The sequence below is a fragment of the Polistes canadensis genome, unplaced genomic scaffold, assembly GCF_001313835.1.
Source record: "Polistes canadensis isolate GaletaPanama2010 unplaced genomic scaffold, ASM131383v1 scaffold_25, whole genome shotgun sequence".
Taxonomy (NCBI): domain Eukaryota; kingdom Metazoa; phylum Arthropoda; class Insecta; order Hymenoptera; family Vespidae; genus Polistes; species Polistes canadensis.
Window position 1 is genome coordinate 458,228 of NW_014569572.1, and position 25,134 is coordinate 483,361.

The 25,134-nt window shown below is 26.9% G+C and overlaps 7 protein-coding genes and 1 long non-coding RNA gene across 10 annotated transcripts; 3 read left to right on the forward strand and 5 right to left on the reverse strand.

The window, feature by feature from the left end:
• Positions 1-2,603: 2,603 nt before the first annotated feature.
• Positions 2,604-10,965, reverse strand: LOC106783784 (carboxypeptidase D-like). Of its 2 annotated transcripts, none has more exons than XM_014742634.1 (15): positions 10,411-10,965; positions 10,086-10,321; positions 9,758-9,913; positions 9,514-9,689; positions 9,306-9,453; positions 9,012-9,106; positions 6,966-7,474; positions 6,384-6,857; positions 6,018-6,289; positions 5,757-5,931; positions 5,304-5,677; positions 5,080-5,221; positions 3,482-4,955; positions 3,242-3,418; positions 2,604-3,072 (listed from the first exon to the last, which is right to left on the reverse strand). In XM_014742634.1, the coding sequence occupies exons 1-15, from the start codon at positions 10,861-10,863 to the stop codon at positions 3,068-3,070; spliced, it is 4,866 nt and encodes a 1,621-aa protein (XP_014598120.1). In that variant the 5' UTR covers positions 10,864-10,965; the 3' UTR covers positions 2,604-3,067. The 2 variants fall into 2 exon arrangements, with proteins under 2 accessions (XP_014598120.1, XP_014598119.1); XM_014742633.1 differs by having other exon boundaries at positions 2,604-3,128.
• Positions 10,966-11,066: 101 nt separating this feature from the next.
• On the forward strand, positions 11,067-12,678 carry LOC106783785 (nuclear speckle splicing regulatory protein 1). The gene is made up of 2 exons (XM_014742635.1): positions 11,067-11,289; positions 11,470-12,678. Exons 1-2 carry the CDS (start codon positions 11,261-11,263, stop codon positions 12,590-12,592), a joined length of 1,152 nt encoding a protein of 383 aa, XP_014598121.1. The 5' UTR covers positions 11,067-11,260; the 3' UTR covers positions 12,593-12,678.
• Positions 12,679-12,723: 45 nt separating this feature from the next.
• Positions 12,724-14,805, reverse strand: LOC106783786 (serine/threonine-protein phosphatase Pgam5, mitochondrial-like). 2 transcript variants are annotated; one of them, XM_014742637.1, is made up of 6 exons: positions 14,372-14,805; positions 14,114-14,292; positions 13,683-13,897; positions 13,442-13,563; positions 13,052-13,193; positions 12,724-12,975 (listed from the first exon to the last, which is right to left on the reverse strand). In XM_014742637.1, exons 1-6 carry the CDS (start codon positions 14,539-14,541, stop codon positions 12,955-12,957), a joined length of 849 nt encoding a protein of 282 aa, XP_014598123.1. In that variant the 5' UTR covers positions 14,542-14,805; the 3' UTR covers positions 12,724-12,954. The 2 variants fall into 2 exon arrangements, with proteins under 2 accessions (XP_014598123.1, XP_014598122.1); XM_014742636.1 differs by having other exon boundaries at positions 13,442-13,572.
• Positions 14,806-15,049: 244 nt separating this feature from the next.
• On the forward strand, positions 15,050-15,979 carry LOC106783807. The gene is made up of 2 exons (XR_001381354.1): positions 15,050-15,352; positions 15,424-15,979. It is a non-coding gene; the product is annotated as an uncharacterized LOC106783807 (long non-coding RNA).
• On the reverse strand, positions 15,586-19,491 carry LOC106783806 (centromere protein J). The gene is made up of 3 exons (XM_014742699.1): positions 16,288-19,491; positions 16,004-16,199; positions 15,586-15,885 (listed from the first exon to the last, which is right to left on the reverse strand). The coding sequence occupies exons 1-3, from the start codon at positions 19,410-19,412 to the stop codon at positions 15,757-15,759; spliced, it is 3,450 nt and encodes a 1,149-aa protein (XP_014598185.1). The 5' UTR covers positions 19,413-19,491; the 3' UTR covers positions 15,586-15,756.
• A 512-nt stretch (positions 19,492-20,003) lies between these two features.
• LOC106783726 (mediator of RNA polymerase II transcription subunit 21) lies at positions 20,004-21,540 on the reverse strand. Its single transcript, XM_014742517.1, has 3 exons — positions 20,833-21,540; positions 20,638-20,749; positions 20,004-20,545 (listed from the first exon to the last, which is right to left on the reverse strand). Exons 1-3 carry the CDS (start codon positions 20,872-20,874, stop codon positions 20,160-20,162), a joined length of 540 nt encoding a protein of 179 aa, XP_014598003.1. The 5' UTR covers positions 20,875-21,540; the 3' UTR covers positions 20,004-20,159.
• A 107-nt stretch (positions 21,541-21,647) lies between these two features.
• Positions 21,648-23,457, forward strand: LOC106783796 (heparin sulfate O-sulfotransferase). Its single transcript, XM_014742667.1, has 7 exons — positions 21,648-21,985; positions 22,100-22,332; positions 22,424-22,509; positions 22,609-22,747; positions 22,821-22,918; positions 22,979-23,136; positions 23,221-23,457. Exons 1-7 carry the CDS (start codon positions 21,874-21,876, stop codon positions 23,430-23,432), a joined length of 1,038 nt encoding a protein of 345 aa, XP_014598153.1. The 5' UTR covers positions 21,648-21,873; the 3' UTR covers positions 23,433-23,457.
• Positions 23,458-23,567: 110 nt separating this feature from the next.
• LOC106783798 (N-terminal Xaa-Pro-Lys N-methyltransferase 1) lies at positions 23,568-25,015 on the reverse strand. The gene is made up of 5 exons (XM_014742680.1): positions 24,858-25,015; positions 24,556-24,731; positions 24,275-24,458; positions 24,081-24,189; positions 23,568-24,004 (listed from the first exon to the last, which is right to left on the reverse strand). The coding sequence occupies exons 2-5, from the start codon at positions 24,718-24,720 to the stop codon at positions 23,764-23,766; spliced, it is 699 nt and encodes a 232-aa protein (XP_014598166.1). The 5' UTR covers positions 24,721-24,731; positions 24,858-25,015; the 3' UTR covers positions 23,568-23,763.
• Between the last annotated feature and the right edge of the window lie 119 nt (positions 25,016-25,134).

The window sequence follows — 25,134 nt, forward strand, 5'->3', positions numbered from 1 at the left end:
AATCCCGTATATGGTATGATTCACCTTTGCACCATTCACAATCTCATGCAACACTGAAAATACTTCAAATGAAAAATTCTCATTGGACAAAAATTGTACATTCCTTCTGACTACACCAATCATTTAATTTCAATTCGAGGAGCTATTTGATGATATGATTTGTATTTCATATGACTAATAGATGCACGATTTGTGATTGGTTGTAGAAAATTTTAATCTCTCATTGATACATGTGAACAAAATTTATAAAATTTTAGTTTAAAATTAATTAGAATTGTTTATTACAAATATAAATAGTGCAATTCAATATTATTTCTTATCTATTGAGCAAAGGAATATTAAGGAAGTCATGTAATAAGTTAATTATTAAAGAGGGAAATAGGTGTAGAGGCCTCAAAAACTTCAATTGCTTTTCATAAATCGATTGTAGAACTATTCAAAAATATACTCTGAAAATTTCAAAACAAAATTCCAAGCCGTTTAAAAGTTATAAGCATTGAGTGAGTGTCCCTAGGTCGAACGATTGGAGCGCGTGGTATGTAGTCAGAGTAGTCGAACAGGTAGTCATTCATGAACGATCTGAAAGGTATTGGAAAGAAAGATGAAGTTAACAGATGTTCTTTTGTTTTTTTAACAATAGAGACCTTGAATAGAAATTTCGAGAAGTAATTAGTGACCCTATGACGAAGTATAAGTTTTAAAATCAGTTTCTAACCGACCTTCATCGCATGAGTTTCGTTTATATATAAAATGTCTGGGTATCCGAGGAACGAGCATAGTACTTTAATTCGCAGTAGTAGACCTCGTCATAAGAGATCATTTCACGGAAATCGGCATACAAATAGTGATTCAAAAAAGTATGGTAAAAATGAAGAAAAAAGTAGTAGTGTAAAAAAACTTTTGAATAAAATGCGCGGCAGCTGATATCTCCGTTATTTTTCGAGGAAAATATTTGAAAATTTCAGAATATATTTTTGAATATATGTATAAAATGACCCCAAGATATAAAGAAAATATATATATTACTTATATGTTAAAAAAATTCATGAAAATTACTAAAAATACGCTGTCCTACACCTACTTCCCCCCCCCCCATAATACTATATTCCAAATCTTTTATAAATAAAATTTGATTTATATAAATAATTGTACATAATAAGATTTGTATAATAAATATTACAATTTATAATTGTCTTATAGAAAAATCAATTGAGGAATAAATTCGAATAATATTTCAATTTTCTTTTTTCTTTTTTTTCATGACAATTGATTCTGTTAAATTCGTAAAATATAGGATTTAAAATTTAAAAGATAGGTAGTATAATAGTATTGTCATTAATCAACTTTATTTTGGAATGCATTATAAATGGAAGTTTATTATTGCATACACGTGGATATTAAAATAAGTCACAACCGCATTTACATTACACAGAATATCTATGTATGTGTATTTTTATCAATTTTTATAATGGTGTATACTTTCATTATTTTCCAGTGTAGGAAGACAATGATTTTTAAATGGTTATACATTCCTTGTCTTTTTTTAAAACATTTTAACGATTTTAACGAAACATTCAAAATATGTCTTTAATCGATACAAGAAAAAGCATTACATATAAATAATCATTATGTTTATACACAGAAATTGAAAAATGAATATTTTTAGTAAATTATACAGGCTGTTCCATTTAATTTACATATTTATAATGTTTTTGCTGCCTTTGATGACATGAAAAATTTGAAAATATTGTTTTCATAGCATATTAATTTAGTTAAATATACGTATATATATATGCGTGTGTGTGTTTAATATATTATTAAAAAAATATATGAAATATATAGTTCAAGAAAAATAAATCATCACGAAATTCTGATAAATATCTTAAAAATAATTTTAACAATTAAAAGATTTAACTTTTTTAATATAAACGATTTTTTTAAATACTTTTTTTTTAATTAACAACATTAACAAGAAATATTTAAATATTCACATAAAGCGGAACACCTTGCATAAATACAATGTCATATATATATATATACTTTTAATTTGTTTTATAAATATTTGACTATTCTGTGCTTAAAAATTTATAATTATTGTACTTTGTAACTATAAGAGAAGAATCTCGTACTAACGTTATTGCTAAAAATACATTGGAAATATTTTTTGAACAGTTATATTGATATATTATAATAATGGCATTTATATTTCATAAAATAACATTGTCAAAAGTACTTTTGACAGCAGTGATCTCAAAGATATGTGTCTGCTCATTTAAAAATACTTTATTATTATTAATTTCAATATTTAACAATTTGAGTTTATTTTTTGTGGCAAAAACAAGAATTTCTTTTGTAGCTTTTTTTAACATCATGAAATTCTATTTTCTATAAGGGTTCTCAATTTTGTACAAAACAGTTGTCTAAAAAGCTCATAACATTTGTATACCGTTAAATTTTTTTCATCTTTTTATATACATTGTAAAATTGTAAACTATGTGTATAAAATTCGCATAGAATTGCCAACATTAACGTGCATAATATCTATTTAATATTATATCTATATTGTTATTTCCTTGTTGGTTTGTCGTTTTTTTTTTTTTTACAAAAAGAAGTGTATAAAAACTAAGAAATAAAATGTTGAAAGTGCTTCTAAAATATTTTGCTTCTTCAAAAGCAAAGAAGCTCTTACCTTATCTATACAAAAGGGTATGTATGTATGCATTAGAACTACATTTGGACCCTGCTTGCTATACTTCTATTTACTTTTTATAAATGTAAGTATTGCTCCCTTGAAGACATTTATGGCAAATGTTTAAAGAAAGAGAATTAGTATATCAACAACAACATTATTACAGTACCTTCTGTGTTATAGCAATGTCTATTTTAATTATCGTTAACTTTTTTAAACCTTGGAGTTTTTTCTTCTGTATTTTATATCTTTCATATATAATTGTCATCGGTCGTATTAATGATAACGAATTGTCACGTCTCTTGTAGAACTTTTTCATTATATTCTTGTTCTGGTCTAATAAATTCAAGGTCACTTCCATCGTCTGAACTAGATCCATTATCCTCGTCAAAATATGGTTTAGTAATTATTAATTTTTCTTCATATTTTAAAATAGATTCTATAATATAATTCATGATATTTAAAAAGTCAAATGTGTCGATTATAAAATAAAGAAATAATTGGTAGTTTATATTAATGAATAAAGATGTTGAGATCAATGCATTAACTTACCAGTTAATGGCCTTCTGAATATTTCAATTTCCTTCTCATCATCTTCAAAGAAACTTGTACCATCCTTAAGTAAACTAAATGCATAATTTCTTCTGTAGTTTTTTTCGGAATTTTGTGTAGATTGGCATATTGCACAAATACAAATGCCACAAACAACCATAGCTAGACAAACGGTTCCTACAAACACCCATAGTTTAATGTTTTATTTTTTTAGATGGATATATTATATCACTTTCTTACCAGTGATTATAATGAAGACCAATCTCGGAAATCCAAAAATACTTTCGTCGCGTCTTAATTTAAAAGTTAAATTAGTAAACTTATTTATGTCTGGTACTGAAACTAATCTTGTTTGTTGTATATATCCAGATGCAGTAGCAGTGATATTATGACTTCCAGGAGATAATAAAATCCAATATGCTCCTATTGTTCCACTTTTGACTTGATGAAGAGAATCGTCATAAGATAAAACAGCATTCTCAATAGGTTCATTATTTTCACTAATAATGTATCCTTGAACACCCTTAGATATTTCTTTTATCATAGCTAATAAACTATCTTTATTATCCTGCCAAACACTCATTGAATCATCTGTATTACAACAAGCAATATAAACGTCCATGATTAAAGTACTTGTATTCAAATATATGTAATCTAATAAAGAATCTCCTTTTATTCCTGCAATTCCTTTACCACCGTGTATTACGGCATTATTCGTGATGTTTAATTTTGTATCACATTTTGCAGTATTATGTGGCCTATACCTTGTATAAGCAGATGCTAAGGCTTTAAGTATTTGGTCATCCTCACTTTCATAAATATCTTTATCTATTCTATTGTATTGACTTCCATATGGTATTTCAATATGTTGAGAACCAATATTTAAATTTACTATTAAGAGAGAATTAATTTGCTTGAACCAATCAATAATCATAGCTGCTTCATTGCTTAATTCACGATTTATAGGGAATGATATTTCATTATTAATATATGGCGTACAAGAATTATTCTTGACTAAATCTGGATATAAATCAGGAACAATAAATATTGATAGCTTGTCTAAATAACTTGTAATAATATCATTGTTCTTATAGGTGTCTAATAAATAAGAAGCAAATTGTAAAAGTACTTTAGATGTTACTGGTTTTCCATAAGAAAGTCCAGCTGAGAAAATGATAGAAGGTCGTACTGTTTGTTTTTCCTTTGATTTAACACTTATTTCTAATGATAGAATTTGATTGCCTTTTTTTGTTTTACCGATATCATGTAAAGTTGATAATTGTGGATATTTAATATTTAAATTATCCAAAATATGATTTATAACACTCAATTGTTCACCTAGCTTATTTTGTTTGTATTCTACTTCTTCTGGTTTTAACTTTCTCATTTGAACATTTATATCCGTTATACTTTGTTCATCAACATGGACTTTCAAAGTTTTTAAAGCGTAATCTGTACAGAAGAATGTTAATGAATAGTCTCCAGGAATGAGTATTATTTTAAAATAAGCCATATTTCGTGATAACTGATAGGTTTTAGCTCCAATCGTAACAACAGCTTCTCTAACAGGAATTCCATGATCATCTGTAATAATTGCTCGAATACCACTTGTAAGATCTTGAATAAGTCGCATTAATGGCTTTAAAGTTCCTCTCCAAATAATTGGTATAGTATCTGCAGCTGGATACTTGCAGCATGATAAATTGATATTAATCTGTAAAAATAATTAGTAAGAAAAGAATTATTAATTATATGATAATATACACACAAGTTGTAGAAATCATTTCAAATGAACTTTGCAAATATTTAAATTTTATCATCAAATAATTTCTACTTACAACGGGTATATTGTATTCTGTTTGGATATATTTAGCTATATCTCTTTCTTTGTTAGTCCTAAGACTGCAAGCTTCTTTATGCATAGTTTGATCATAATTCTCCGCCAATGTTTTATACACATTTAATTCATCTTTTGAATAACTAAAAATTTGTAAATTAATATATTCAAAATACTACTTAGTATTAAATTACATCATTGTTATAATACAATCTTTTTTAATACCTCACACCAAATGATCCACCTCCTAATATAATAATTACATCATAAGCTTCATTTAATAACATTTTTCTAAATGCTTTTGTAATAATATCCATATCTGTAGTTTTATTGATATTCTGTGAAAGTAATTTTTCTCCAACCTCATCTTTAACTATAGGATTGCAATCATTTGGAATGTTATCAAAGCCCGGATCTACACCTGGTATAAAATGTAAAACTGCATTATTTAGTATTCTCGTAATTTGTGGATCGTCAATGTTGTTTCCCATAAGAATATGGATTGCTAAACGTAGTAAAATTTCTCTTCCCGCTGGTTGGGATGCAAATAAACCTCCAACCAAGGCAATATGGAATTTATTTTCTTCTGGTGCTCCCATCTGCAAAATCAATAATTGTATATTACGATAATGATATTCATTATAATTGTAGAATAAATATATTAAGAAATGTACTCACATTTTTAGTAATTTTTAAAGAATGAATTGCCATGCTAACTAATGAATCTCCAGCTCTAAATTCAGCAACATCTGGTTGATGATTTTCTAATTGACTAAATCTGGCACTTAACTCAGAATTTGTTAAATAGCCATTCTTTAAATTACCAAGTATACCAAAATCATATGCAGATGACCTATATCAACAAATACATATGTCATAAATAATATTAAATTAAATTATTTTAAATAATTAAAACATTTTTATATACAATAAACTTACCAATCTTGTGGATTATCTCGCATTAGAGTAAAATCTAAAGTTACTTCTGAATCTTCAGGATTATCACCTTCCAATACAGTTATATTTTGTGTAAGAGTTTCATATCCTGGAGCACTTACTGTAATATTGTAATCTCCGGGTACTAAAAGACGCCAGTAATCACCACTTTCTGCAGTATATATATCATGCTTAATTCCTTCTATAGATATCTTTGCGTGAGGTACAGGACTGCCGATAGGAGAGCGAACTAAACCATGTACACCTTTACGTGACTGTAATTTTATCGACAAATATTTGTGTGTGTGTGTGTGTATGATTAAATAAGTTAATTATATTAATAATATATTATTATATATATAATCTCACCATTTCAATAAATTTTAAAAGAGGTTCTCTGTTTAGCAACCAATATTCAGGTAAATAAGTAGCATTTGGAAACTTAGTACATCCTACTTCTAAAGTTAATTCGAAGTCATTGCTATGAAGATAATTGTAATCTTGCATGCCACCTGATACAGGATACCATGCTGCACCATTAGTAATTCCATCCGGAAATCGTTCCTCCAGTAAATTTTTAATACCCATTGTTTTACTTGTTACTGGTGGGCAAGGTTCACCAAGATGCATTTGAGGATGAGCTTTTGAATATGTCAGTGCTAACATTTTGAATACATCATTGTCAGGACTTGGATTTGGAAGATTAGAATCAGGTTCTGGTCCATTATCATATGGATAATTGGCAACTAAAGCACCCCCATGAAGATTTGCAGAGAGTACAAATGGTATTTTTGCTATCCAATTCATTACTGCTTTAGTTTCAGGTTCCTGTTCCTTATTAAACTAGAATAGATATTTCATATTTATTGTTACACGAAATAAAAAACATATTTGAAAGAACATGTGATTTAGAGGCCACAATATACGAATTCAATAAATAATGAAACTTACTTCATTCGTTTCATAGAGATCAGGGAAGTTTCTATTCAAGTCCACACCTTTCGCATTAGCTCTTCCTTTTATACCAAATACATCACCTACTTTTGATATCTCATATCCATCAGGATTCATACTTGGTAATATATGTAATCTGATTGTACTAACTATTCGAGTTACTCTCTTATCTGTTCCATAATTTTCACACAAATATTTCAATAACAATAATAAAAGCTCTCTTCCAACAACTTCATTTCCATGCATATTTGCAATATATTTGACTTCTGGTTTACTCAAACTATGCTTTCCAGGATCTTTTGTAATTTCCATAACATAAAGTTGTCGATTTTCGACTGAACGGCCAATACTATAGAGACGTGTAATATTTGGATAATTTTCATTGAGTTCTTTTAAATATTTTTCCATTGCAACATAATTATGATGTTTAAATTCTGTATTATGTAAGAAGCCATATTCGTCAGTTGATCTTATAAATTCCTTTACTTCCTCCTGGTTTGCTACAACTGTTTATAAATGTGTACATAAAAAACATTATGTTCAAATATATATATGTATAAAATTATATATACACAAATTATAAACATATTTTATAAAAAAAAATAATTAGATAATTTTTATTGAATTATCAAGTATCAAATAAATAGAACGATCTTAAGATATGAATATATTGTAATATAATCTAGAATAAGAGTCTTAAATTATTTATAAAATATATAAAATTATGTAAAAAGAAAACAATTATTTAAAATTTATCTACATACGATATAAAACACAAGGTATAGAGAATATAATCTAAAAAATTATAAAAGAATAAGATATATGTATATAAACATAACATAATGTGTTCAAGGTAAAATTATAAGGAATAGGCTGGTGTGAATATTGAAGAATTGACTCGTTATTTGAGACAAATACAATAGTTTATTTTTTGTCTGTGTATTACAGTCTGAACACATTAAATCATATGTAGCAATGTAAATGAAACTGTAATGACTTTGTAAAAATACATTCGTCTCTAGACATTCATAAAATTCATATGAAAAAATTGTTATGTTACAAACACCTTAAAATATATTATATTCATTTCCGAATTTAATTTTATACGCTGAAATAAACAGATCTCTTCCTTTACGAAATAATACAAAACATATTATATATAACAATCTTATAGTGTAAATAAAATTTTAAATTTTGTTCATATATGCACATATGCGTTTTTAAATAGAATTGAAACAATATTTCATTTCTACCAAGTCTTCGATAAAGTTGATAATTGATAATAAAATAAAAATACTAAAAATTGTTCATTTGTCATGTAATAACAACATATTATATAAAATGTAAAAGAAAAACTAGGAAGTGCGGTCATAGATTGAAAAGATGTAACGTATTTAATAACCGCGCATTATATAACAATAATGAGACATATTATACTTTGCATAACTACATATATATATCTCGTAAATTATATAATTTTGAATATAATCAAAAGTTTATATTATATAAATATATATAAATCATTTTTAAAATATTTTTTCTTTCCAATTCCATTTTTCTATTTGTTTTAATAGATCCTTTTCTCCATACCTTGTGCTTATGTCTTTTAAATTTTACGATATAAGTTATCGTGTTATATATTCTACTAAATGTTTACATTTGTTCTTTTAAATTGATCTTGATTCAATAAAAATCATCAACGTGTAAATAAACTTAAATGCGATATAAATTGAAGGCTGTAAAATAAAAAGCATATAAAAATAATAATAAATTATAAACTTGAATGTAAAGTTTAACGTAATACTTAATATAATAACTAGTTGGCCTCAAAATATTAAAAATATATAACTAGTTAACAAACAAAAAAGTGATTACATTTAATTTTTTAAAAATTTAATTAAAATAAGTAAAAAAAATTAAAATATTTGCTTAAGTTAGAAAAATGTTAATACTCGTCATCATCGTAAGACATAATGACTTTATAAAGTGCAGGTTTACGACTAAGAAGTGGTAGGACTTGTGGATAATCTGTTTCACGTTTACCTTGTTCATCAAATGATCGTCGTATCAATGTAAAGTTAACGATCGTTGGGTTACTCTGTCTTACAGTTACATTTATTGGTTCACTTGGCCTATATCTGCAATTATAAAAAATGAAAAACATAAGTATTAGAATTTTATATGTATGTATATATATGATTTTATATTATAGCATATAAAATAGCATGTTCTGAAAATCATGTTGTTTAAAATTTGATCTATATTATATAGCAATAAATACCAGACTTTTAATATAATTAAATATAGAAATAATTATAATAATTAATATGATCTTACCCCCATGCAGTTGCATAAACAGAATAAGTACCGGGCAGTAGTAAACGCCAATATTCTCCACGATTTGTAGTTGTAACATTATGATCTATTCCATGAACTACAATTCTAGCATCTTCAATAGGTTGTCCTTCCGTATCTCTAACCAGACCTACAATTAAAATTTGGATTGTTAGATTCTTTAATAGATATAAATAGGGCAATCATAAACCTTTTATTCCAATATGAGATTGTTCCAAATATTTAATAAGAGATTCTTTATTATATTGCCAATGGCCTGGCATCGCTGAAGCGGGAGGATATTTGCAACAACTTAATTCAAATGTTATTTCAAATGCATTAGAACGGGCATAATTATAGTCCTGCATACCACCAACAACCTCATACCTAATAAGATAAGAAATAAAATAATAATGAAAAGCAGATAAAGATATTTAAACAGTTAAGTCACTTACCAATATGCTCCGTTTGTTACACCTCCTGGAAATTTTTCAGGTGGACAAGCATTACCAGCTGCCATACGTGGATGGTTATCTGCGTACGTATGAGCCAAATGTTTAAATAACTCATTATCTGGACTTATACTCTCAATACAGCAGGATTTGGGAATACTGTTAATCATAATGTATAAAATTAATTATATCTATATAAATCTTGATTAAATATCAAATAACAGAAAATATAAAATTCCCCAAAATAGTTAAGTTAATTCCTTTTCAATATATGTATGTGTATTATGAAACATTTAAAATTATAATATTAAAGTAGTTAAATCGTAGTTACCCAGAGTCATATGGATAACTAGCAACTACAGCACCCCCATGTAAATTACCAGATAAAACAAATGGTTCATTGGCAATCCATGTCATCATAGCAATTGTCTCATCTTGTCGTCCTTGTAATATGTTAATGCCTATCTTAATATTATTATCAAATTGGTCTGGAAAATCACGATTTAAGTCAACATGATTAGCATTTTCTCTACCAGAATAATCTTGTTTGGAGTCACATTTTCCTTCCTAGAACATAAATAGTTAAATTATTACAAAATTTATAGCAAAAAAAAATATCTTAAAGCTTAGTAATAGATTAGTAAGAAAAAAAATACCTGCGACTTTTCAAAACCATCAGGATTTAGAGATGGCATAAGGAAAATATCGGTTCTATTAACGAGTCGTGTAATTCTATCATCTTTCCCGTAGTTATGCAAAAGATGTTGAGAAAGATATACCAACAATTCTCTACCCACAGATTCATCACCATGCATATTAGCAACGTATTTCACCATTGGTTCGCCAAGTGATCTTTCCTGCACATTTTCGGATATTTCCAGGACTAACAATTCTCTACCTTCAACCGATTTTCCTATAGAGAATACTCGAGCTAAATTCGGATATAATCTCGTTAAGTTATTGAACAAAGTCAGCAAATCGTCATAGTGAGTGTAACGTAAATTGACAAATTCTTCGTTTCGTCCATTTATGGGATTTAATACAAGTCCATTGAGCGATACGGTAAAGGTGGCAGTAATAATAAAAAGTACGACACCGCGTAAATCCATCTTTTCGGTTGAAACTTGTGCGAAACCATAAAAGCTATCCCACCATCTCAACAAGACATCCTGGTACGCAGTACAATTCTGTATATGACACTGATGACGTCTGCACGTTGACAGTGTGGGCGGGGAAAGTCATGGAAAGCTGAAAGTTCTCAGGAGTGGGGGATCGCGGGAATAACCTCAGTTTGCTGTCGTCACACTTTCCTACTTTTTGAATCGATCGATTCGAGTATCGAATAGATCGAACGCAAGCATTTGCGTCATAATTCAGATGTTATATGCATAGTAGCAGTATAAATATTTGTTAACTCATTGATCGTTATATACAATTGGAGCTTCTTTGAAATAATAATTCAAGCTTTTACTTACGGATAATAATATTTATACGGAACTATTCATTATGGATAATACTGAGAAAGAAGATAAAAAGTAAGATAATTCAATTTACTTTATTAATATTCGTTATTTATAATCACTCTATAATTATTAATAATATTGTAAATTCTTTTAGATAAATTATGTTAGAAATATTTTTATATTATATCTTAATATATTTGTAATCAAATATGAATTTAAGAATTGTAACCTATATAATTGTTATAATTATAGGTATGGTTTAATTATATCTAAAAAACAACTTTCTACACCCAAAGCAACAAATGTATTTGGGGACGATGATTCTTCCGATGAAAATGATGGCACCGATTGGGTTAGAAAAGCTCTCAAAGCAGAAAGTGAAAAAAATAAAATAAAAAAGCAAACCAAGCTTAGCATGCAAAAGGCATTAAAAGAAGATCCAACTATTTATCAGTATGATGAAGTATACGATGACATAGGAGCGAAAAACCAAGTTAAGACAGTTAAAGTTCAAGAAAGGAAACCAAAATATGTACACAATTTTTTAAAGGCTGCAGAACGAAGAAAAAAAGAACAAGAACATAGAATAGAGAGGATGGTACAAAAAGAAAGAGAGGCTGAAGGAACAATGTATGCGGATAAAGAAAGTTTTGTAACATCTGCATATAGAGCTAAATTAGAAGAATTCAAGAAAATGGAAGAAGAAGAGGCTAATATGAGTAGATTAGAAAGTATTGGCGATGTTACAAAACAACAAGATATGTCTGGATTTTATAGGCATTTATATAAACAAACCATTGATAGTACAGAAGAAGTTGAAAAAATTTCAGAAAAGAATGGAAGTGATGATGTTACTTTAGAAGCAAAAAATATTATTAATGATGAATCTACCACAGGGACAAATGAGAAAAGCGATGAAAAATGTAATGTTAAAAAAAGTAAAAAAAGTAGACAGTATAGACAAAGGGTCATTGAAACATATGAAAGTGATAATGAATCCAAAATAGAGCCTGAAACTTGTAATACAAATAAAAGTATTATTAATACAGAAGATAAAAGTATCGATATCTCTGATATTAAGGAACCAGATAAAAAGAAACAAAAATGTGAAATACAAGATAGTCAATCTGATTCTTTATCTGATCCGATACTTTCAGGTGAAAATAAAGATAATATAAAAGATCTTAAAAATATATCACAAAAAGTTGATGATAAAAAGATTGATGATAAAGAAAATCAAGAGAATCAAGTTGAAATAGTTAAAAAAAAAGAGAGATCTTCAATTTGGTTAAAAAGAACAGTTGGTCCTGTATTTGAAGCAGCTTTACAACGATATTATGCTAGAAAAGCTCTACGAAATGCAGGAGCACAATAAGACGTTGTTATGCTGAATTTTATAAAAATTTATGTATATGTATATACATTTTTTTTCTTGTAAATATTTTTATTAATAGATTTATACTTAATAAATTAATGATAAATAAACCATAAATAGACAAAAATAAATAATTTTTAATCAGAAAAATTCATTATATATTTACTTGTATAAAATCTATAATTCCAAATTTGTACCGACAAATAAAATTACTTAAAAAATATTTATTGTTAATAATCAATCGATTTCTGAATTATATAAGGCATTCCAGGATATGTTGTCCAATATATACATTTAACAAAAAAAAGGATGTGGTCCTTACATGTACATAATTATATAAATATTTTTATAAATAAAAACGTTTACAATAGCTTTCGTCTCCTCTGAAAAGTTCTATTAATAATACATTGCTTTTTAAAATAATAAATTTAATTATGTAATTTATTATCATTAACTAACTGTAATGTTTTTTGGTGGCATATGACCAGTATCTCCTAGACAAACCATCGTTACTCTTCCATTAGGATATATCATCAACCAAGTAATGCTTCCATGATTTAAAGACATACGCATCCAAGCTTCTGGAGGAAATTGTAATGCTCTGAAAATTATAAAAATTGTATATACCCAAATTATAATTTAAAAATTCTACAAATCGAATCTTTTTAATTTAGTAAGGCCTTCGATTCAAAATATTTTAGTTCAAATACATGTTTACTTTATACTTTTTAAATTAATTTAACATTGTCTTTAATTTCATATTTTTCGCAAAATCCATTGTTTTGGATTATAGAAAAATTATAACATAAGATTCAATATATATATATAAAAAATGTCCATAATATTTACCTGCATACAAAATATCTAATAACATTTGCATGACAAACAAGAATAGTAACGGTATCTTGTTGTTGCTGAGGGTCTGCTCGATGGAAATATTTTCTGAATGCTGCTTCTATTCTTGGTCCATCCTGGAAAAACTAAAATGTTTTATAAAATTTTATCATTAGTTACATATATTGCAAATTACTGATTATTAAAAAATTATAAAATTCATTATTTTATTCATTATTATATCAATTATACATACATGTCGTTCTGACATCCAATTGCCTATTGGAGGTTCAGGTGGAATAGGTGCACCTTCAGCTAAAAGACTATCGTCTTGAGTTGGTACATTCGGAAGACTCATTTCTATTATTTTAGAAGTTTCTTGTGCTCTTGTCAGTGTTGATCTTACTATTAAAGAATAGGCTACATCTAACTCTGCTAATCTTTTCCCAGTTATTTCGGCCTGACGCCGACCTATGTAAATATGAATTTAGAATAGTCATAAATGTGTGTATATATATACGAGTATATTATAAAAAATATCATAGAATGTAAACAAATATATACAGAGTGTTCAGTAATTAGTGAAAAAATAAAAAAACATAGAATAAACTTATTTCAGTTCTATCACCAGTTATTAAAAACACTGTATAAAATGAAAAATGAAACAAATAATTCTTAACAACTGACCAAGCTCAGTAAGAACTTTTTCTGAATCTGATTTTCCCGCAGTATTATATTGTCCATGTCGAATAAGAATCAAATGCCTTATATGTTTGGATCTTTTAGCTGCAAATTCTTCATTGTATTTATTTTCATCTACTTCATTAATTATTTTCACAGGTTTCACTAAACTTTTCGGATCTCGCCTGTAACATAAAAATAGCATCTATTAATATAAAAAGTAGGAAAAGAAAAAAATGTAAACAATATGAAAGTATAAAATACTTGTCCCAGTTATGATCCCATTTTACAGAAGGTGTGAAATTTGTTGTCCAGGAGTTTAATACATAAGAAGATTCACAATCACTATACTTATTATAATAAAATAATGCTGTACCACCTAAAGCACCTAAACTTAGTATAGTCCATTTTTTAAATCGTAAAAAGACTGACATTACTAAAATTAATGCAATAAAATCTTTTAAAATTCAACCTTACTATTAGGAAGCGGAAGAATGTGTATAATGCCATATATGAATGTAAGTCAACATAGTGTTAAAAAGTTCACTATAATTGTGTAAAAAGTTTCAACATAATGTTAAAAAATAGTAACAAAAATATAAATATAAATATAAATAACCATTAGCAATATTCAATAATAGGTGCTTTATCTTTAATCTCGAGATTAGATAAGTATTCTGAATGGATAATAGTTAAGATAAAAAGTATTTAAACAAGTTAGTAATTTTGGGGACTTTATAAAATCCCTAAGGCACATTTTCATTGCTCAAAATTTGAATTTACAATTAAATTACAATTAATTTAAATCATATTAAATCGTTTTAAAAATTTCGATTATCAGAGCTGACAATGAGACTAAAGTATTCGAATAATAGAAATTTATAATAATAGAATATCTTTTATCCTGTCAAATTTTATTTACTTTAAACAAAATAGCGCAAATGAACGAAACAAAATACAGTTTGTATGATAGTCTATGAATTTTGTATTTTTATAGCAGCTAAATCGTATAATTGTTTAAGAAAACGTAATTTTGCGTAACTGCATTTTTTCTGTTTCTCGGACCACTTAAATACTTTTTTAAGAGCATTGAATGCTTCCAAGTGAGAAGGTACTTCTTCAAAATTATTTTCACAGTGTACTATCATCGATTTGCATCTAGGAACTGATTTTTTACATCGAGAAACTAAAATTTTCTTTTGTACCAATGCTTTTTGTATTAGGCTTTTATTATTTTCATTATAGGTATTTCTTAATTCATATCCCTTTCTCATCGATAATAAATTTATTAAAATTAAATTTCAATATTCCCGTAGGAATCTTATCTGTTGCAACTTTGTTTCCACCAGCACCTATTTTTTGGATACCATGACACAATATAAATGATATTTTCATTTGATCAGAAAATTGTGTAGAATACATACACTCGACACACAAGAACATTGTTTGAACAGAATGTTCCGATAATCAGGGCTTTAACATGCAAGATTCAATTGCTGTTTTATTGATGCCAGATAAAAATAATTATACATTATATCATACACAAAAATAGTAACATTTTAAAATTATATATATCATATAATTTATATTTTCAATTTAATACTCTTAGCTTATATCATTGTATTACAATAATATGAATATATTTTTATTTAATAATGACAATCCATTAGAAGATTACCAGCTTGATCTTTAAGTCTTACTCTACCATTAGAATAACGTGTCTCTTGTATACCATCTGGATAAATCAATTTAACTGTACCATCAGGATATTCTCGTCTCTAGAAAAAAAAATATATTTCTATGTTTAATTTTATTTTTAACAGGATTGACAACAAATTATTAATATTAAATAAATGGTTTAATTCATTGTAAGTTTCTTTTTTTTATTATTATTACTTTATGATCTTTTGTATGTATTTCTCGTTGTCCATTAGGTAGAATAACAACTTTTTCTCCATTTGCAAAGGTTTCTGCAATTGTTCCATCTGGCAATTCCCATTTTTCGTATCCATCTACTTGTATTATTTGTGTCGAACGATCTGGAAATGATATTTCAACCATGCCATTTTGCGAACGCTTTTCCACTTGACCACTGCACAAAATATTTATATAACTTATAACAATAATTCTTATTTCTTATTGTATAATATAAGTTTTTATAAATATATATTCTAACATACTTTGGAAATTCTAAAATTTCAAGTCCATCTGGCATTGTTGTATGCCATGTACGTGTTGACGCATAAAAATATTTTACTCTTCCATCATTTTGCGTTTCACGGACATCACCATTATAATATAACATTTTTGTTATACCTTTATCAGGAAAAACTTTTTTTACATTACCATTTGGATACCAAAATTCTGTACATCCATTAGGATGTTCAATACACTGCACTTGTTGTTCATTAGTTCTAAGTTCTTTCGGGGAAACAGTTTTTTCTTGCATATGTAATAATTCTTTAGATGAAATGGAAGCTAATGGTAATTTTTGAGAAGTTATTAATATATTATTATCATCTTCATAATTTTGTGTAACTTTATCTTTTATATTCGTACATGTATCTTTATTAATTTGTGACCTGTTATTTTCATTTTCATTTTCTTTTTTATTTTGATCCTTTCTACTACCATTTGTTTCAAATTTTAATTTATTTAAATCTGATGTAGCATCCTTCAATAAATTTTCATATAAATCACGTTTTTTTGTAATATTTTGCATGCATTGTTCATACTGTTTAGGAATATCGGTATTATTATCCTTATTACTATTATGATTTTGATCTTCATTATTATGACTATTTATTGCATAGTCTTTTTCTATATATTCATGTTCTGAATTTAGAGCATCCAACATTGTTTTCAACATTTTGTCATCATCTTCTAACGAAGAATCATTTTTTATAATTTCTTTTGTTTCTTCACTAAGCTGTTTATTAATTTGATGCAAGGTTTTTGTGTTAGAAAATTTATTCACTTTCTTTTTAGTTTTAACATTATTTGTTTTTGTTTTTGTTAATCGTTCCACTTCTTCCTTCAATTGTATATTTTCCAATTTTAATATTCTCATTTGACTTCTGTGTCTGGCTTGTGTCGCATTCCATTTACTTTCTTTGCTTTTAAACTCAATTTGTGATTTTTCTAACTGCTCTTTTAACTCTTGAATTTGTTGCCTTTCTATTTTATTTTGATGAGCCTTTTCTTGAAAATCACGTAATCTGGATTCAAGTGCAGCCTTTTCACGTACTAATTTTCTTTTTTCCTCCTGCATACGATCTTCCATTTTTTTTTTAACATTTTCCAATATTAATTCTTTTTCTTTTATTTGTTTTAGAAAACATCGATGGTCTTCTTGCAATTTTTGACGTTGCAGAGATAAAGCTGTATTTTCTTTGCGAAAAATATCTATTTCTTTTTCTAGTTCTAATAAACGATTTTTTAAAAGTTCAGATTTAAAAACAGTTTCCTGCGTTTCTTTTATTTCATGTTGATTCATCTTCTCTTTCTTTATCTCATTTGTACATGTATCGATGAAGTCGCAGATTTCACTTGTGTTTTCATCTGTTTTAAGTGTTCCACATTCTATTGATTGCATATTTGTTTCGGAGGAATCCGATAATTCGCTACAATCACTCCAAGCTTTCTCATCGTTATAGTTTTTCTGAGATAAAGATTCGCTAGATACGCTAGAAGTATCAGTTAATCCGATAGTTTTGTATTCATTATATTCAGAAAATCTAACATGTAAACTTACATCTACTTCATTAGAATAGATAGAATTTTGAGCGTCACTATTCGTTTCGTCGTGTACATGTTGTTCTGCGTGAGTTTGGATGAACATTTGATCAGCTTTTTTGTTTTTTAATGAAGCATTAGTTACTACACCTTGTTTTTTCAATATTTGCGTATTTTCTGTATCCTCATGTGAATTATTTCTGGGGATGGTTTCCCAAAAAGAATTAACATCAAATTCAGGTTTTTGAATTGGTGATATTGCTTTAGAATCAGTCAATTGATGTCTTCTAGGACTAGCTTTGTAAACAATATTTTGTTGTATTGAATTGGTCAGATTATCTTCTGTATCTCTAATTTTTTGCCTTATCTTAAAAGGCGTTGATTGTTGTAAAAATGCAACTACAGTACTTGAAGTTGAACACAAACTAGAATTTTCAGCTTTTTCTTCTAAAAGTTCAAATATTCTTACTTCTTCCATTTCTCTTTCCGTTTTCAAATCAATATCAGAACTGTTTATTTCAATAATGCTTGAATTTATATTTGATTCAATATTTGATAATACAGCCTCGTTTCTTCCAAAATAAGCTTTACGTGGAGGAGGAATATTCTTTAAATTTAATTTTTGTTGAGCCACCTTAGTAATAGCAGTACATTCCCTCGAAGGAACATTTGCTGATAACTTATGCTTCTTCTTATTTTTTATATTATCATTTTTGCTACTTGTGGGATTTATTTGTTTATTAGTAAATCGTTTACTCGATACAGGAGTATTACAAGATTTAATATTAATTGGAATGTTTTTTGACGTTTCAGTCATTCTAAATCTAGCTAAGCCTTGTCCTTTTTTTAAAAATGGTCTTTTAATCTGATTTTCCATTTTATCATTTAATTCCTTGTTAAGTATAGGTTCATATTCTTCCAACTTCTCTTCTAGTAGAGTTTGAAAATCTTTCTTTAGAGATGGAACTGGAATATCGTCAATTAAAAAACTTTTATCTTCATCTATTGTTTTGATATCAGGTGGTAATGGTTCTATTCCTTCTAGTAAATTGTCAATCAGATGAATTTGTTTTTTTTCAGATGTTATATATATATTTTTATTACTCGAATCATTTATGACATCATTTTTATCGTCGTCTATTTGATATTTGAGTTTACTTAAATTTTGTTTATTAACAACATTTGAAGATTTATTCAATTCGGTTGGAGAGTGCTTTTCTTGAAAAGATTCATCAACGGAACTCATATTAAAATTAGTAAATGAAGATGTATAATTAGACTTATTTATCTCACTATTATCATTCGCAGATTGTTCTTGATTACTATTTTCTGTACAATCAGTTGTATTTATACTTGAGCATGCATCTTCGTACCAGCTACCTTCACATAATGTTCTATTATCCAGTCCTATTTCCTGAATAGGTAGTCTTAAAGCTTTATACATGCGTAACTGCTCCTGAGTCAATTTTTCTCTCTGTTCTTGTTGCTGTCTTATAAGACGTTCCTGTTGTTCGATCTGCCATTGTCTTAGCTTTTGTAAACGTTCAACCAATGATGCTTCTAAATCCATTATTTGTCATAATATTTTATAGTAAATTAAAACACATTATTTAGAAAGTTATATTATCAATTATAATGAAAATAACTTATCAAAATGGCACTTAAATATACTAAATAAATATATATAGATATTAATAATACAAGTATTATACAAATTATATAGTTTTTTGTTTAAAAAAATTATTATGACATAGAATAAATTATAATCAAATATTCAACAAGTGTGACAAGCACGGTTATGTCTTTACTATCACATATTATGTGTATTTGATATTTAAACAAATATTATGTTTCAAACACTTTTGTTTTATGAAAAATAAAATAATAGATAAACTCTGTTAAGTATGTTATATAAATTAAACACTAATACAAAACATAACGTTAACCTCCAACAATCCGAATAATCATAGTTTAATTTTAAATACTTTATAGTTCTTTAAATTACCGCCAGATTTCTCTGAAAGCAATGCGATCAACTGCAACTTCAGATCTAATATTCAAATTACTAAACAACTTAAAAATAAAACAAATCTAGTTGGTATTGATATATCATTGAAGAAATACAAAAATTATATTAAAAACATATATATTCATATGCATATTCGTTTTTATATTTATATTTATATTGTAAGAATAATTTATGTATACGAAATATGCAGATTATATTAATATAATTACAACATTACGAATTAAATTAAATTGATAATAAATTCATTAAAAGTGCTGGTCGAAAATTTACATAAAATAATTAATTATATTATTGATTCATTGAACTTGGAGATGAACTTGAAAGTTGGTGCACATTATTGGAAGGCACAGAGTTCGTGGAACTTAAATTTTCTTGCTTAAAGGTCATTGCAGGGTTTAAATTGATATTAAGTACAGCAGTTGATGCTGGGTTTTGCATATCTAGTTGGCTTTGAGCAATATCCTGCAAAGCTGCTTGAATTCGTTGAAGTAAGGCTTCTCCTTGTCTTACTACTTCTTCAAGTTGTTTACCAGCTTCTTGGTTTTCTTGTTCTAAACGACTTAAACTAGCTACTTGAAGTTCTTGTGATGCCTCTTCGCTTGGAAGACTTTCTATTAATGTATCAATATCCTTAGCACATCTTGCTATTAAAGTTGCAAACAATGCTGCGTAATCTAAAAATATGTAGGTATATAGATATAGATAAGATTGATAAATATGCACAGTATCAAAATGTGTAATTCAAAATAATATAACTTTGTTTTACCTTCTTGTGATTGATGAGGTTGCGGAGTACCAATTCTATCAAAACCTGGAAATTTGCTTGGTGTAGAATATTGTTGCAAGATACCGACACTATTACAAAAGTGTTCTGCTTGCTATAAATATAAATATGTGAATGGTAATAAAACTATCAATAATTATTGTTAGTTGATAATTAAAAATTTAATTTTAACCTTACCTGATTTATTGTATCTTGCAATTGTGTTAAACGATCAGCCATAATGATCAAATTTATAAATAAAGATTAAAAAGCAGTTAAGTTTTTAATAAAATTAATAGCTTGTCCAATTGTAACATTTTTTATTCACTTACGATACAAGTCCGTTCATAATATTGAATTTGTCAACTATTTTATTAAAATATATTCATATAAATTTTGTAATTAAATAAACGTTGTATTATTTGTTAATTACGTCTGTTTAATTTTTCTTATACTGAATCAAAATAATTTTTCATATAGTATTAAATTGTTACCAATAATTTTTACATAAACCATGCATTGTCATCAACACTAGCACGTTTTAAGCAAATGAATGGAAAGTCCTTGGAACTATTATTATTTTATAGCAACATAATAAAAAATAGTCTGAGAAAAAGAGATGTGTTACAAGTCTTCGATAAAATTGCAATTAATGCAATTCTCCTTACTAACTTCTGTATATACTACTGTCAACTTCAGCTCAACTACTACCAATTTTATAGGGTTAGACTTGTCCCTAAGGTCTCCGTTGCCAATAGTGAATAAATTATTGCTACTTGCCATATGCACAAATTTTACAATCAATTTGTTTTGTTCCAAAAATGAAATTAACTTTGTTAAATTTATTTTATAAACAAAAATATATATTAACTTGTATAGTATACAACATCGAAAATAAAACTGTAAATATTATTCCTAGTTTCAATTATATCGATAGAGTTATCGATAATACTAGACGTACATTTGAATATCGATATCGATCTTTTTGAAAAATATCGAATTATTGTTTCGATGTATCGAAAATAATGTACGTACTCGTGATATACATACACAATTTAGTGCATACGTATTACGATATAATATGCAATGTGAGTTAGGTTTTCTAATGTAAACCTTGTGAAATTTCTTTTGAACTATTCGGAATAATTTAAAATTTGATTACAATATTAATTTCGTAAAGTCTTCTGTCATCTTAACATTATATTTAAAATGTGTATAATGCTATAGAACGAGGGAAAAATGATACTAAGAAATTTTACGCCCCAATGGATTCTGATGTTAATATTAACCGTTATAATTCTCTATTTGAAATTGAGAATAAATTTTTTAGAAGAAAACTACCAAACACTACGTATGCGCTACATTTTTGTCCTAACTTTTCTAAATTACTAACAAGTGTATTTTGTTAATATTTAATTTTGTTAAAGGTGATGGAATAACATAGAGTATCCATTCGTACTTCCAGACGATGCCGTTGTACAAGTTCAAAATGAAATTAAAGATAATAAAGTAAAATCTGATGTACGATTGTACAAACCAACTAGTTATGACGAAGTTGTTATTATATATAACAGAGTACCAAAGACAGCCTCTACAAGTTTTGTGGGTTTGGTTTATGATTTGTGCAAACAAAACAAATATCATGTTTTACATATTAATGTTACTAATAACATGCATACGCTTACACTTTTCAATCAGGTATTCAACATTAAAATAATTACTTGATTTTCTTTTTTCTCTTGTACTTTTTGTATATAAAATTATTTTTAAATTTTTGTTTCAATCCTAGCTTCAATTTGTAAATAATATATCAAGATGGAATACAATAATGCCAGCATTTTATCACGGGCATATGGCATTTTTAAATTTTGAAAAGTAAGTTATATATTATATATCTAAACAAATATATAAATGGTAAGGTTCACATATTTATTTTAATAAGTTTAATTAACAGAGAAAGTTTTATTCTTTCAGATTTGGTGTAAAACAAACCCCTTTTTACATAAATATATTACGCAAACCTTTAGACAGATTTGTATCTTATTATTATTTTTTAAGATATGGTGATAATTTTAGGCCTCATCTAATAAGAAAAAAACATGGCGATACTAAAGTCAGTTAATAAATCATTTTTAAATTTATATTGTGCAAAATGATTAGTAAATAATTAAATATTATCGTTGTAGACGTTCGATGAATGCGTCAATATTGGTCAACCTGACTGCGATCCTAATAATATGTGGCTTCAAATTCCTTTTTTATGTGGTCACGATCCAGCCTGTTGGTAAGGTTCTAATGTGAAAATATATGTGAACGTTTATTTAAAATTTTTATTTAACAATAGGGAAGTTGGAAATAAATGGGCATTAGAAGAAGCTAAGAGAAATTTACAAAGGCACTATCTTTTAGTAGGCGTTACCGAAGAATTAGCAGAATTTGTACAAATTTTACAGATTATATTACCAAAATTCTTTAAAGGAGCATACGAATCATTTTTACACAGTAAGATAATGATAAATGTTTATGATTTAAATTTATCTATTGATATTTTATCGTTAAGCATGTAAAATATAATAATATTTTCAGATAACAGATCGCATTTACGACAAACTACGCAGAAAATTGATCCGTTACCGGAAACAGTTGAAAAAATTCAAAAAACAGTTGTTTGGAAAATGGAAAATGAATTATACAATTTCGCTTTGACTCATTTTCATGCTGTTAAAAAGCGTCTCATAGGTGCTTCTCCTCAAGATAGTAATCAACGATTTATGTATGAAAAAATACGACCTAAATAAAAAGCATTTTTTTATATTAAAAAATATCTTGTTTATTACACACATTGAGTTTTGAGATAATTTTATATAACTTGCTCATAGCACAAAATAAAGTCTATATTAGTTTTTTTGTTACAGCATCATCAAACACAAGTGTTAGATTGATTAAGAATTTAATGTTTCATTTGTCGTTACATCAAAAATAGAAGTTTTAATACTCGCTTAATTTGCTTAATTTTATTTCATTTTGATTTATTTCAATTAAAAAGTTATTTTTATTAAAAAAATGTACATAAAGGATAAGAAAGTAATATAAAAAAAAAATTTTCTATATCTATTACTCTATTATTAATTATTCTGTTTGCACCGATTCATTTTTTGGTTTAAGAGCAAACATATAAACTGGATATAAACCAAGAGGCATATGCTTTTGCAACTTCCTTTGTATACAAATCAAACCAGCTTTGTCAAATATACCTACTAAATCCTTATAAGGTCTTGTTATAGAAGAATCTGTTTTATCGAACTCCAAAACATCAGATCTAGTTACATTCTCTTTTACAACTAATACACCTTCCTTTTTCAAACCTGACCTGCAGACATGTATCATCATTTTATAATATATAAAAACAGTATTAATATTTATTTCTCAAATATATTTAAACTTACACACAATTTTTGAGAAATCCCACTAAATGTTCATCATTAATATAACCTAGAACCCATTGGCACCAAATAACATCATACTTCTGTGGCGTTGGATGAAAGTTTTGTAGCGCTTAAATAATTTATACAAAAAATTATACAATACTTAATGTATGAATTAAAATTTTGTTTGTATACATTGATCATTTAAATATTACCACTACAATGGAAGCCTATTCTTGAGATATTATTTCTTAAATATGTTTTTGCAGATTCAATAAATTTTGGATTCTGTTCTAATAAGTCAACATTTTCAAAATATTTTATTAATAACTTTTTCGTTACACGACCAATCCCAGCACCACAGTCTAATGCATGTTGCCTTGAAGGTGGATTTTCTAACTGAAATCATCAACAAGTATTTAAAATAAAGCATTTTTTATTTTCTTAAAAATTTTAATATGTAAAAGAAAATTATTGGTCATTCTATAGATTATACCTTAAATAATGAAGATAGAAATTTTGATGAACCATCTATCTCCTGTCCTGACAAAAATCCAAAACCACCTAGCATTCCATTAATAGTAGGAGGAATGCGATCCCAATATTTTTCAGAAGCTTTATAACACTTATTGTCAAGTTCTATTTTACGTTTCACTTCCATATTAAAATTTTCTAATGTTTTTTAAAATATTAAATTAGTTGTGAATAAAAGTATATAATTAAGAATAAATAAGATTGTTCTATTGCTCAGTCACTGGGGTTTACAATAAATATTTGAATATTGTAGAAATTAATTACATGTTTGTCACTAATTTTATAAACACGTGCTTCCATTCAACATTGAGTTGCATTCAAGATTATATCATAGCCATACATTTTGCATATTAAACGTATGTAAATATTTAATTAAAAATAGTTATTTTAAATATTTAAATTTGTACAAGAAAATAATTAAATAAATGTATAATTATTTTTTTGCAAAAATGAACACGTGTAATATTATTTTATATTTTTTCGAAATAGGATTAAACAACCAATAAAAGTGCAGAATTTTTGTTGCATCAGGGTTGCATAT

Excerpts from the sequence above, each read along its gene's own strand:
- LOC106783784 (XM_014742633.1), bottom strand. The coding sequence starts at position 10,863 with ATGGATTTACGCGGTGTCGTACTTTTTATTATTACTGCCACCTTTACC. Across the intron at positions 10,322-10,410 it reads ATGGTTTTGAAAAGTCGCAG|GAAGGAAAATGTGACTCCAA; the intron begins GTATTTTTTTTC and ends TTTATGTTCTAG. Across the intron at positions 5,678-5,756 it reads CTTTAAAAATTACTAAAAAT|ATGGGAGCACCAGAAGAAAA; the intron begins GTGAGTACATTT and ends TTGATTTTGCAG.
- LOC106783785 (XM_014742635.1), top strand. The coding sequence starts at position 11,261 with ATGGATAATACTGAGAAAGAAGATAAAAA. Across the intron at positions 11,290-11,469 it reads ACTGAGAAAGAAGATAAAAA|GTATGGTTTAATTATATCTA; the intron begins GTAAGATAATTC and ends TTATAATTATAG.
- LOC106783786 (XM_014742636.1), bottom strand. The coding sequence starts at position 14,541 with ATGTCAGTCTTTTTACGATTTAAAAAATGGACTATACTAAGTTTAGGT. Across the intron at positions 14,293-14,371 it reads TGGGATCATAACTGGGACAA|GCGAGATCCGAAAAGTTTAG; the intron begins GTATTTTATACT and ends TTTATGTTACAG. Across the intron at positions 12,976-13,051 it reads TGCCACCAAAAAACATTACA|AGGAGACGAAAGCTATTGTA; the intron begins GTTAGTTAATGA and ends AGAACTTTTCAG.
- LOC106783806 (XM_014742699.1), bottom strand. The coding sequence starts at position 19,412 with ATGGATTTAGAAGCATCATTGGTTGAACGTTTACAAAAGCTAAGACAA. Across the intron at positions 16,200-16,287 it reads GAAATTTTAGAATTTCCAAA|TGGTCAAGTGGAAAAGCGTT; the intron begins GTATGTTAGAAT and ends TATTTTGTGCAG. Across the intron at positions 15,886-16,003 it reads TACATACAAAAGATCATAAA|AGACGAGAATATCCTGATGG; the intron begins GTAATAATAATA and ends TTTTTTTTCTAG.
- LOC106783726 (XM_014742517.1), bottom strand. The coding sequence starts at position 20,874 with ATGGCTGATCGTTTAACACAATTGCAAGATACAATAAATCAG. Across the intron at positions 20,750-20,832 it reads TGCAAGATACAATAAATCAG|CAAGCAGAACACTTTTGTAA; the intron begins GTAAGGTTAAAA and ends TTATATTTATAG. Across the intron at positions 20,546-20,637 it reads ACCTCATCAATCACAAGAAG|ATTACGCAGCATTGTTTGCA; the intron begins GTAAAACAAAGT and ends ACATATTTTTAG.
- LOC106783796 (XM_014742667.1), top strand. The coding sequence starts at position 21,874 with ATGATACTAAGAAATTTTACGCCCCAATGGATTCTGATGTTAATATTA. Across the intron at positions 22,510-22,608 it reads GCATTTTTAAATTTTGAAAA|ATTTGGTGTAAAACAAACCC; the intron begins GTAAGTTATATA and ends TTATTCTTTCAG. Across the intron at positions 22,919-22,978 it reads GGTCACGATCCAGCCTGTTG|GGAAGTTGGAAATAAATGGG; the intron begins GTAAGGTTCTAA and ends ATTTAACAATAG.
- LOC106783798 (XM_014742680.1), bottom strand. The coding sequence starts at position 24,720 with ATGGAAGTGAAACGTAAAATAGAACTTGACAATAAGTGTTATAAAGCT. Across the intron at positions 24,459-24,555 it reads TTCTATCTTCATTATTTAAG|TTAGAAAATCCACCTTCAAG; the intron begins GTATAATCTATA and ends TGATGATTTCAG. Across the intron at positions 24,005-24,080 it reads GGATTTCTCAAAAATTGTGT|GTCAGGTTTGAAAAAGGAAG; the intron begins GTAAGTTTAAAT and ends ACATGTCTGCAG.